Source organism: Mobula birostris, chromosome 25, assembly GCF_030028105.1.
Source record: "Mobula birostris isolate sMobBir1 chromosome 25, sMobBir1.hap1, whole genome shotgun sequence".
Lineage (NCBI taxonomy): Eukaryota > Metazoa > Chordata > Chondrichthyes > Myliobatiformes > Myliobatidae > Mobula > Mobula birostris.
The window spans coordinates 7288251-7301818 of NC_092394.1; the positions used below are offsets into that span (position 1 = coordinate 7288251).

The window sequence follows — 13568 nt, forward strand, 5'->3', positions numbered from 1 at the left end:
CCACTTGAAAATTTCTTCTTTTTTGGAATATACCTGTCTTGCACCTTCCTAAACACAAAATAATCTGCAGATGCTAGGGTCAAAGCAACACTCACAACACGCTGGAGGAACTCAGCAGGTCGGGCAGCATCCATGGAAACGATCAGTCAACGTTTCGGGCCGGAACCCTTCGTCAGGACAGGCCCGAAACGTTGACTGATCGTTTCCACGGATGCTGGCCGACCTGCTGAGTTCCTCCAGCGTGTTGTGAGTGTTGCTTGCACTTTCCTCACTTCTCGCATAAACTCCAGCCACTGCTGCTCTGCCGTCCTTCCCGCCAGTGTCTCTTTCCAGTTAACTTTGGCCAGTTCCTCTCTCATGCCACTATAATTTCCTTTACTCCACTGAAATACAGTGGAAAGAAGGCATAAGGCTGCTCTAGCACACAAGGTAAAGGAGAATTTTATGGGCTTCTATAGATATATTAAGAGCAAAGGGATAGCAAGGGACAAAATTGGTCCTCTGGAAGATCAGACTGGTAATCTATGCATGGAGCTGAAAGAGATAGGGGTATCTAAATTTTATCTGCATTTATTCCAGAGACAGACGCAGAGTCTACAGAAGTGAGGCAACGCAGCAGTATGGTCATGGACCCTATACAGATTATAGAGGAGAAGGTGTTCACTGTCTTGAAGCAAATTAGGATGGATAAATCCCCTGGGCATGGTTAGTTGTTCTCTTGGACCCAATGGGAGGCTAGTGCAGAAATTGCAGGGGCCCTGGCAGAGATATTTAAAACATCCTTAGCCACAGTTGAGGTGCTAGAGGATTGGAAGATAGCTAATGTTGTTGCATTGTTTAGGAGAGGCTCTAAGAACAGGACAGGAAATTATAGACAGGTGAGCCTGACATCAGTAGTGGAAAAGTTATTGGAAGGTATTCAAGGACCAGATATAAGTATTTGGATACACAGGGACTGATTAGAGATAGTCAACATGGCTTTGTGCGTGGCAAGACATGTCCAACCAATCTTATAGAGCTTTTCAAGAAAGTTAACAAGAAAGTTAGTGAAGGCAAGGCAGTGGATATTGGCTACATAGACTTCAGCAAGACAAGGTCCTGCATGGAAGGTTGATCAAGAAGGTTCAGTAATTTGGTATTCAGGATGAGATAATAAATTGGATTAGACACTGGCTTCACAGGAGAAGCCAGAATGGTAGTAGATGGTTACCTCTCTGACTGAAGGCCTGTGACTAGTGCTGTACCACAGGAATCGTTGCTCAGTCCATTATTGTTTGACATCTATGTCAACAATCTGGATGATAACGTGGTAAACTGAATCAGCAAATTTGCTGATGACACCGAGACTGGGGGTGTTGTGGAAAGCAAGGAAGACTATCAAAAATTGCAGTGGGATCTGGACCAGCTGGAAAAATAGGCTGAAAAATGGCAGATGGATTTAATGCAGACAAGTGAGTTGTTGCACTTTGGAGGAACCAACCCGGATAGGTCTTTCATGGTGAATCATAGCATACTGAGGAGTGCAGTAGAATGCAGATCCACAATTCCTTGAAAGTGGCATCACAGGTAGATAGGGTCGTAAAGAAAGCCTTTTAGCACATTGGTCTTCATAAATCAATGTACTAAGTATAGGAGTTGGGACTGTGCTGCAGTGTTCTATGACTCTATAGTGACTACAATCCTTTTCGAAGTGCTACGACAGTTTGTTGAATAGGTCATTACTTGGTTCTCATGTGATAGAAAAGAACTACCCTATTTTTCAGTCTTGGCCTGGATATATCACTGATGTTGCTACATCTTCACACTTAGTTTCAAACTGGAAGATAGATCATTAATAAACTCCAGACATTATAGGTTAAGGCTGCAACACCTACCTTCCTTCATCCATGAAGACCTCCTTTCTATCAAAGATGACTCCAGTTACTGCAGGCTTCTGCTTTTAACATCTGCTTCTCTCCTCACTGTGCTTTGCCTAAAGCCCTGTTGCTTTTTCCAAGCTGACATTGCCTCTTTGTAGGGGGCGACTATTTTAATACACTTTCAGTCATGTCTACAGATGGGAAAGCCAGAGTATGTCAAAGCACTGCAAGATCTACTTGGCTTATCACAACACTGTGGGTCAAGGGGCCTGTTCCTGTGCTGTACTGTACTGTGTTCTATTTTCAATTTCTCTTCAAAGTTGTCTTAGACCCAACTTTACGCCAAATTGTTCAATTTAAAACAACAGTCAAAATTACTTCATATCAATGTTCAATCACAAACAAGAGAAAAATCTGCAGATGCTGGAAATTCAAGCAACACACATAAAATGCTGGAGGAACTCAGCAGGCCAGACAGCATCGATGGAAAGGTATAGTCGATGTTTCGGGGTGAGATCCTTCATCAGGACTAAACAGGTCCTGATGAAGGGTCTCGACCCAAAACTTCGAGTGTACTCTTTTCCAAAGAATATGTCTAGGCTGCTGAGTTCCTCCAGCTTTGTGTGTGTTGCTCATATCAAATATTCACTAACTTACAATAGTATATTGGTGAGACCTGTGTCCGGTGCTCCTGGTGTGGCCTTCTATATATTGGTGAGACCCGACGCAGATTGGGAGACTGCTTTGCTGAACACCTATGCTCTGTCCACCAAAGGAAGCAGGACCTCCCAGTGCCCCTCCTCCCCTTCTTAGCCCATCCCTAATTTTTATTTTTTTATTTTATTTTTCTTTTCCTTCTCTCTTTCCCTCTCACAACTCCTTGCTTGTTCTCCATCTTCCTCTGGAGCTCCCCTCCCCTTTCTTTCTTCCAAGGCCTTCTGTCCTATGATACTACCTCTCCTCCAGCCTTATCCCTTTTGCCAATGAACTTCCCAGCTCTTGGCTTAATCCTCCTGTCTTCTCCTATCATTTCGGGTCTCCTCCTCCGCCTCCCACTTTCAAATCTCTTACTATCTCTTTTCTTCATTAGTCCTGTCGAAGGGTCTCAACCCAAAACATCGGCTGTACTTCCTATAGATGCTGCCTGGCCTGCTGCATTCTACCAGCATTTTGTGTGTGTTGCTCGCATTTCCAGCATCCGCAGAGTTTCTTGTGTTTACAATCATAATTACTTAAGTTGCTCTATACTTTAGTCTAGTGTGTCAGGAGTAAAAGGCACTTTTTCCACAATGATTTCACCAAGACCTCCTCTCACCAGAGCAAAGGTCTTCCTTTGAACTGAAAAGTTAGAAAATAAACAATGTCAGAGACCTGGCACTTCTTCACAGGATCAAAGGCATCCTTTAGTCTTGCGAGACCATGGAGTCTTCACTCCCCAGGGTGCAGGCCTGGGCAAGGTTGTATGGAAGACCAGCAGTTGCCCCATGCTGCAAATCTCCCCTCTCCACGACACCGATGTTGTCCAAGGGAAGGGCAAGGGCCGATACAGCTTGGCACCAGTGTCGTCACAGAGCACTCTGTGGTTAAATGCCTTGCTCAAGGACACAACACACTGGGGCTCAAACTCACGACCTTCAGGTCGCTAGTTAAATGCCTTAACCGCTTGGCCACGTGCCCAATTCACAGGATTAAACATGAAAATACCACATTAAGAAAAGTGGGTTTCTACCAACTCATTCAAAACTACTGTTGAGCTGGGCTGCCCAGGTATTGGAGAATAATAATTAGGAGATGATGTATTAATAAATGAACTTTTCCCACAAAAAGAGTAACTTTAAAACAAAACTATTTAAATAGCTCTTTATACAGTAACTTTAGTTCAAACTTAAAACTAACACGTCTGGAAAAATCATGATCTGAAACTGTCAATTTTATTTTCAGTAAGATACAGTAATGTCAATTAGTTGTGTTTATCTTTCCAGTGGTTAACTAACATATGGGTGTGACTGCATAATGGTTCCAGTCTGATAGGAGACTGTGGCCTTTTTGCACAGAAGATCCAAAATGATTCTAAAAGTAAAATAAAAACCTCTTGCATCTCAGCAATTAAAGGATATTATTTTCCAATCTTGATAATTAAGTATTCTACAATTCTATTTATTCAGCCATTTCAGATATATTTAAACTAAAAAGATTTTAGGACATCTAAAGAAACAGTTGCAGATTCCTTCAGCAAGGGGGTGCACTAATTTAACCATCTGGACCATAGATAAAAAGGTCTGTATCTCAATAGCATGGAATCCTGATGTTAAATGCCTTAAATAATTTCCATATTGTAGGCCTTGCATACTTCACTGTATGCTAACTGAATCCATTTGCCAGAAGTGTGTTGATTATTTGCTGAGGACTGTGCCCATTAGTGCAATAAGGAACAGAGTGCAGCAGGAGATCAAAAAGCATGAATGACAGAAGAATCAGAAAGAGGACGGGCTTCCTTCACCCTGGTACACATCTGCGTTAAGGATTATCCACATGTGTGGATCTTGTGGAGTAGGGGATAGGAGCTCATGAGAGTGCGGGGAAAAGAGAATTTGGATCTTTACTGCAGAAACATTTGGAATTTTATTTTTTGGGATATTCAAATTTGAGATGTTCAATAAATACTTGATTTGGAAAAAAAAAAGTAATCAAGCATTATTTTACTTCCATACAGTTAGTGAATAGCTGTACCAATACAAAAATCAGTACCCTCTCAACTGCTAAATGGCTGTAACTTACATCATTAGGAAAACTCCTGCCTTCTGGGATCTTAGTATGCTTGCATGCATTACTGTGCAACTTAAAATAGCTATATCATTACCAATTATAAAGGAATAACAAACATTATGCTTTACTTATCCAAGCTCAGTCTTTACCTCAATATTTTGGTTAAACGGGTGCATCCCTTTTAACAGTATTTTAAAAAAGACAAAGGCCACAGCAATGTGCAATAAGAATTAATAATTTTACAGTATGGGTAAAAGATTAACAAACTCATAAGTGAAAAGGATTCCATTTTGCAAATAAAAGGATCACAAACAACTTGGAAAATTAGTTGCAGGATATAGATTTGCAAAAGGAGTTGGAAGCACAAATTTTTAAAATATGACTGCAATTTGTGATGCAAGGCAATCACAGAAGTATAAGCAAGCTACTTCCAGAAGGGAAGTGTTGAAAAGTTATATTGAACTTTATCAAGCTTTATCTGAATGACACCAGGGAGTACGGTTTCTATAAAAAAGGTTCACAAACATCAATAAACTTGCAGCTAGAGCCTCGGTTGAAATGTGGGCCCTGCGTTGACCAGAACCAGAATCAAGAACACCGGGGAGTCAGAAAAATAAGTACACTTGGAGCCAGACTCCAGTATTCTTACACATTTCAGCCAATTTTTGATATGCTTAAATAGACAAGGTGAAGCTTGTTCAGAATTGGTTACATCCATGGAGCGATTGACCACTGCACGTTATTGCTACCCTTGTTGTTAGTGCCAGCAGCCCAAGCAGCAAACACATTTATTACCACAGTATTAAGAATCAGGAAAGAGAAGACAGCTGAGCAATGCTTGAAAAGATCTTTGGAGTTAAGAAAACTTTGGACAACGGTGCATAGATCAAAAATGTGATCTTATTGGTGGGGAAAAAGCAAATCTAGAGGTTATTGATGCAAAATAGTCATTTTGAATTTTTTTTTAAACAAATTCAATATAAAACTTTATTTCCCACCCCCACCCCCAGAATGGTGAGAATGCAGACTTTGCCAAGTGGTATCGGTGTACCTTGATGAGCACAAGGGACAAGGAATAGGTTGATAGATGAGTATGTGGGAAAGTCTCCATAGCTGTGTCTTCTGCATTGAAGTGTCATAATATGCTCCATCATAAAATGAATATTGACAACAGTTATAATGAACAGTTACAGCACGTGACCAGTGATACAACTGCATATTTCAGTATTGTGAGAACAATGGCTGTTTGCAGTCGAGAAAACTCCACACAGTCAGTTCATCAAATGGTTCTGATAAAAACTATATAATTGGATGAGTATTGCTTGAAAGCAGTGGAATAGTGGATAATGTCCCATAAAGTTTGATCAGAACCATTTAATGAACTGATATTGGACTTTTCTCTACTATACACAACCACTGTTCATATTATACAGAAATACCTCTGTGTTACAGGTTATATGCTTCTTATAATCAGTTGATCATATTCTCATTAATATCAAAACATTCAAAAATTTAGACCATAAGACATAGGAGCAGAATTAGGCCATTCAGCCCATCTAGTCTGCTCTGCCATTTAATCATGGCTGATTTATTATCCCTCTCAACCATTTCTCCTTTCTTTTCTCCATAACCTTTGACACCTTTACAATTCAGGAACCTATCAACCTCTGCAGCAATGTATTCAATTATCCACTGCCTCATCCTTCTAATCTCCAGCGATTACAGACCTAGGGCAAGCAAATGTTCCTCATATGTTAAACCTTTCATCTCTGGGATCATTCTTCAGGGACTTTGCCAATGCTAGCACATCCTTCCTCAGATATTAGGGCCCAAAACAACTCACAATACTCCAAAACCTCTAAATACTTCAATCTATTATTGGTTGATGCCATGAATAATAGAAATTAGTAAGTGCCAATGATACACAGAAAATAATAAAAACTCAATAAGCAGTTCAAATGTAGTCATGATACAACAGGATTAATCAACCACGGGAGTTCGGCATGAATTGTTTGAAAAGTAAGGAATATTTTAAATAAAATACATCAAATGCTACTGGGCTGCTATTTATATTTTTAAAAATGGTTAGGTCATATCACTAGCTCCTACTGGATTTGGCTTATGCGACTTCAGAGAATATCAAGTTATTCTGTGGATAAAAATATTGTGAACTTGTCTTTAGCAATGAAAAGCTGTCAATTGTATTAAACTGTTCAAGATGCATATCGTTTTCTCAGGGCAACTAGGATAGGTGATAAGCACCAGTTTTGTCAGCAATGACCACAACCCAAAAGGGAACTTTGTGGGAACTCAATGTTTAGCCTCAAAACATCAGAACTTTCATGATCAGATTCAATCTCATTGACACAAACTTCAATGAATGCAGACAAATAACTGAGGTGGATATATAATGCTCTGCTTCGTAACCTTCAAGGCCATGTCAAAGAAAATCCTGACAGCAAGAAAATGGGAAGCTGAAGACATTCTTCACTGCTAGCATCATCCCAAAGACCAAGCTCTCAAGTTCAGGTTTAATTATCATTCAACCAAACATGAATCTAGCGAAACAAAACAGTGTTCCTCCAAAGCCAAACTGCAAAACACATTAGCAACAGCACACTGCACATAGCACATATGGTTACAATGTCAGAAAAGCATAGGCACCAAGAAAAAATATATTTAGCTTCAGTCCATGAGTGTCCAGCTTGTTGTTCTACTGAGCGAATGGAGGGCAGTATCGACAGAAAGGGCCAGCCCCCAACACAGAACAGATTCCAGCATACCCCCCAGATGCCTCTCCTGCACCACTTCGTTATCACCTCCCCTGGGCGACTACAAAAGACGACCCTATGGTCTGGGCTAGTCCTCACCACAACCAAGGCAACACAACCCCCCACTGTCAATCTCGCTAACGCAGCGGTCCCCAACCAGTGGGCCGCAAAGCATGTGCTACCGGGCCGTGAGGAAACGATACGAGTCAGCTGCACCTTTCCTCATTCCCTATCACGCACTGTTGAACTTGAACATAGGGTTGCCAACTATCCCGTATTTGCCGGGACATCCCGTATATTGGGCTAAATTGGTTTGTCCCGTATTTCCCCTGCTAAGTTAGAGTGTTCCTATGAAACCTTTCGTGCTGAAATGGTGTGAAGCGAAGAAGCAATTACTATTAATTTATATCAGAAAATTTTTTGAGCGTTCCCAGACCCAAAAAATAACCTAACAAATCATACCAAATAACACATAAAACCGAAAATAAATAACACTAACATATAGTAAAAGCAGGAATATGATAAATACACAGCCTATATAAAGTACAAATAATGTATATATAGTCGGGAAGATGAAGGCAAAACCGATTTGCGGGGGGAGAAATCTGCACGTACGCACATGCGCACACAGGTGCTCGTGCAAAGCTTCATGGTCATGGTACTCTTTCTTGGGTTAAAAAGTACCAGGATTTGACTGCTACTTTTGTCCCTTATTTGGGAGTGAGAATGTTGGCAACCCTAACTGTAAAAGACATGTTGAGGTGAATTTAACCTTACTTGAACACCACCCCCCCCCCACCCCGTCGGCTGGTCCGCAAGAATATTGTCAATATTAAACCTGTCCGCGGTGCTAAAAAACGGTTGGGGACTCCTGCACTAATGTACCAGATTTGCAGTGTTGTACATTGCCAATGTCCAGCAGGCTCATGCGATCACAATAAAAACATCCAAGAAAATCACTCACACTTTTTGGACCACACACTGTCCAACAGTACATAAGTTCAAAAGCTCAAGTTCAAAGTATATTTATCAAAGAATGCATAAAATATACAACTTTGGAGATTTATTTGCTTAACAAGTAGCCATAAAGCAAGAAACCCGAAATAACCCAATTAAATTTTTAAAAAATTATAAAACCAACACCCAAGAGAAGGGAAAAATCAACACAAGTCATGGAAACAACTGAAGCCAACAACCACAACGTCCAGGTAACACCAAAACTAGTACTTAATATCCAGCAGTGACTTGCGATCATAAAAAAAAGACACACAAGACAAACCTTTACACCTTTAACTGGACCAGAGTGGACGCTGCTTCCAAGTGTGCCTTACTGGAAGCTTCTTATCTGAAGTTCCATCCTCTTGCTTTCCAAAAGAATCAAGTGAAAGAACCAGGATACAAATCTAAAAGACTGAGCATCCGAATATCACTGATCCTCAGCCAGGATAATGTACTCACTTTATTCTAAGTTTCTACACTGTAGAACCAGTAAAGCTCAGCACATTTCAACACTGGTGCTTCAGACTGTCACCAATACCAGATTCTGATCAGCTCATATTTCAAATTAGCTCAAAAGCAGTTGAATAATCATTTTTGCAGTTGTTAAAGTTTTCATTGAACTGGCCTACCATGACACAAAATGTTTCCCATTTCAGATATTTTAGTGTTCTATTCAACTATACAGAATTGGCTATATTCAACTATATTCACCAATTATCAGGTAAATTTTTGCTTCCTTACTTTGAAATGTCCTTCCTCAATATTCTAAGGAATGGATGCAGATATTCCACTCTCAAGTTTCTACCAATGCTTTGCTGAAAGTGGCTTTTTCTAAACACATACAATACATTGCCCAACCAATGGTGAATTTTTCATCTTCACAACTAATTTTCTTTATCTTGTTGATAAATTCAGGTATCAAAATGGAAAAAGGCAAGAATGATTCAACCCAGTAGAGATCTGCTTTCACTTTGACACAAAAGAGTCTTTTTCTGTTGATCAGCATCCAAAAAAAAGCCAAATTAAATCCCGTGATTCAATGTAATAAAATAATAAAACATGAAAACTCTACCGGGGGGAGGAGACAGAATACTTTTCTTAAAAGTAGGCATTGTACCTTGTGCTATGATAAGCCATTCTTTGTGAATATTCAAATTTACAAGAGCTCAATTGATGCAGTTTAGTAATTTAATTATTTTATGGACCGATCAGTATCTGACATGAATCTAAATGTTGAAACATACATAGCACTAAAAATGTCCATGGTGAACATCAGGAACATTTATTCAACTAAGTGTACCTAGACAAAGGAACAAATGATAATGCATGTTCTAACTCATTACCAATCAGGAGTGAGGCTCCTTAGAGATGCTACCTCCAATCACCATCTCATTTTTCTGCAAATTGTTAAATCAGTACAAGAAAGATCATATTTAGGATTTTCTTGATCTACATAGATGATTCAACTACTTGTTATCGAAACTGCAACTGTGTAATCACTTTAAAGTCTAAACTTTACTAATGAAATGGATACCACCTCAAAATTTCCATTATGGATGCGCAACTATAAAAACATAAGAAATAAAAACATAAAAAATGGTTTACTGCAACACTTACTCTGAGGCAGAAGGAAGTGTACGTTCTGAGTTACTTGCTGCAGTGTACTCCTCCCTGTATTTATCTAATGGCAGCTGCGGTGGAGTAAAATCATCATCCACCTGGGAGGGTAATCGATAACACTTCCACGTGACAGCACTCCCTTCATCTTCCAACTGTACAGCACCACTGTTGTATGTTGTAGGCTCCAAAACTTCTGGAAAACCCAACGGGAAAGCCTGGGTGGGAAGTGCCTCCATCCTGTCCTCTACAGCTTTGGCTGGAAGTAGTGGATCTGGTGCAGGCATCTGGCAGAATGGTTGACTGTGAGGTGTCAATGGGTTTTTAAATGTATCTACAACTTCCTCACCCCTCTCACACGGATGAGGGCTGAGTGGCGGTGGTGGTGGTGAGTTTGCCATCTCTGGCATGTGCAACTGTGAGGATTTTGAGGAGCTATGGTCACTAGGCCTCGCATTTGGGTATCTTCCTCTACTGTCCTGCGGCCTGATTCCAAGTCTGTGATTGGCTGAGTCCTGTTCCATTGAAACATCATCGCATGCTGAATTACGGTGATGGAATGGAGTTTGTGGCCGCTTCTGTTGTTTATCCCCTTTGTCTTGCTTGTCATTTATTTTGTGCTTGAGAGCTGTTGGCAGTTGTGGTCCTGGAGGCTGAGACTGTCCTTGCATTCCAGTCCCTCTTTTGTTCTTGTGCCTGCAAAATAATTATAAAAGATTCTTTTAGAAAAAGGATGCAGTTCTGTTCACATCAAGGTGACTAGAGATATCCAAGATCATTCAAATGAGGAGTTACTGTTCAAGGGAATGAAGTCAATCTTTAGTTATCAAAAACAAATGGGTGCAGATTTTGGAGTTCAATTCTAGCGCCAACTATAACAAGTTTGTATGTTCTCCCGATGACTGCAGGTTTCCTCCAGGTGCTCCGGTTTCCTCCCACAGTCCAAAAGACGTATCTGTAGTAGATTAATTGGTCATTGCAAATTGCAATGTAATTAGGCTAGTGTTAAATAGGTGGGCTGCTGCGTGGTGCTGCTCATTGGGCTGGAAGGGCCTGTTCTGCACTGTATCTCTAAATAAACAGATTAGATAACATTACACTTTGATATTATGGGAGCTCCTTCATTTGTAGAGGTGTCCTTAAATCGGGCTTTCTTAACCCAGGGACAGCCTGTAGCCAAGAATGAAAATTACCTAGTTTTAATTTGTCCACAGCACTCTTTCCTCAACATGTTGATGAAAATGTCACCATGTATTTCAGCCCCAATTCAACTTTACCAGAAGCAGCTTCAACAGTCCATCATAAGCTCATTCTTAACTCTGCTCATCATCTGCCTTGCCCATTATATCTTATAGAGTTTCTAACTCTGTCCTTACTAGCCTATATTAAAATCATAGGAGGATCAGGAAGCGATCTAAAACTGATTTTCCATGTGTTACTGGATATAGCACTGCTAAATTACATCTCAAAGCATATTACCAATTTTCTATGGGAGTATTTCATGGGCAGAAAATAATTGTTACCAAATTTCACTTATTGTTACATAAAAACTTCAACAGTCCAATTCAGGAGCAGTACTGCTTACATACAAAGGATTATAAAATCTGGATTCAATAGCAATAAACTTCACTGGTATCTGAATACAATTAACCATGCTTCAAAGTACACCAACATGTTAATATTTGAAAACAAAATGGAAATTAGTAATGAGGTTATAAAAATGCTACAGAGTTTCTATTTACCATAGAACCACAGAAACTACAGCACAGAAACAGGCCCTTTGGCCCTTCTTGGCTGTGCCGAACCATTTTCTGCCTAGTCCCACTGACCTGCACACGGACCATATCCCTCCATACACCTCCCATCCATGTATCTGTCCAATTTATTCTTAAATGTTAAAAAAGAACCCACATTTACCACCTCGTCTGGCAGCTCATTCTATTCTCCCACCACTGTGTGTGAAGCCCCCCCTAATGTTCCCTTTAAACTTCTCCCCCTTCACCCTTAACCCATGTCCTCTGGTTTTTTTCTCCCCTTGCCTCAGTGGAAAAAGCCTGCTTGCATTCACTCTATCTATACCCATCATAATTTTATATACCTCTATCAAATCTCCCCTCATTCTTCTCTGCTCCAGGGAATAAAGTCCTAACCTATTCAACCTTTCTCTGTAACTGAGTTTCTCAAGTCCCGGCAACATCCTTGTAAACCTTCTCTGCACTCTTTCAACCTTATTTATATCCTTCCTGTAATTTGGTGACCAAAACTGAACACAATACTCCAGATTCGGCCTCACCAATGCCTTATACAACCTCATCATAACATTCCAGCTCTTATACTCAATACTTCGATTAATAAAGGCCAATGTACCAAAAGCTCTCTTTACGACCCTATCTACCTGTGACAACATTTTTAGGGAATTTTGTATCTGTATTCCCAGATCCCTCTGTTCCACTGCACTCCTCAGTGCCTTACCATTAACCCTGTATGTTCTATCTTGGTTTGTCCTTCCAACGAGCAATACCTCACACTTGTCAGTATTAAACTCCATCTGCCATTTTTCAGTCCATTTTTCCAGCTGGTCCAAATCCCTCTGTAGGCTCTGAAAACCTTCCTCACTGTCTACTACACCTCCAATCTTTGTATCATCAGCAAACTTGCTGATCCAATTTACCACATTATCATCCAGATCATTGATACAGATGACAAATAACAATGGACCCAGCACTGATCCCTGTGGCACACCACTAGTCACAGGCCTCCACTCAGAGAAGCAATTCTCTACCACCACTCTCTGGCTTCTTCCATCAAGCCAATGTCTAATCCAATTTACCACCTCTCCATATATACCTAGCGACTGAATTTTCCTAACTAACCTCCCATGCAGGACCTTGTCAAAGGCCTGACTGAAGTCCATGTAGACAATACCCACTGCCTTCCCTTCATCCACTTTCCTGGTAACCTCCTCGAAAAACTCCAACAGATTGGTCAAACATGACCTACTACGCACAAAGTCATGTTGACTCTCCCTAATAAGCCCGTCTATCCAAATGCTTGTAGATTCTGCCTCTTAGTACTCCCTCCAATAACTTACCTACTACTGACGTTAAACTCACTGGCCTATAATTTCCCGGATTACTTTTTGATCCTTTTTTAAACAACGGAACAACATGAGCCACTCTCCAATCCTCCGGGACTTCACCCGTAGACAGCGACATTTTAAATATTTCTGCCAGGGCCCCCGCAATTTCAACACTAGTCTCCTTCAAGGTCCGCGGGAACACTCTGTCAGGTCCCGGGGATTTATCCACTTTAATTTTCCTCAAGACAGCAAGGACCTCCTCCTTTTCAATCTGTACAGTTTCCACGGTCTCACTACTTGATTCCCTCAATTCCATAGATTTCATGCCAGCTTCCTTAGTAAATACAGACGCAAAAAACCTATTTAAGATCTCCCCCATTTCCTTTGGTTCCGCACAAAGCCGACCACTCTGATCTTCAAGAGGACCAATTTTATCCCTTACAATCCTTTTGCTCTTAATATACTTGTAAAAGCTCT

At 40.5% G+C, this 13568-nt stretch overlaps 1 protein-coding gene across 3 annotated transcripts in view; it reads right to left on the minus strand.

Moving 5' to 3' along the window:
* Positions 1-13568, minus strand: part of med13a (mediator complex subunit 13a) — a 174094-nt gene that overhangs the window by 63062 nt on the left and 97464 nt on the right. For all 3 annotated transcript variants that reach the window (XM_072243538.1, XM_072243539.1, XM_072243540.1), the window contains one exon: positions 10013-10708. In XM_072243538.1, the coding sequence (XP_072099639.1) occupies positions 10013-10708 (696 nt within the window). The remainder of the gene's footprint in view (positions 1-10012; positions 10709-13568) is intronic.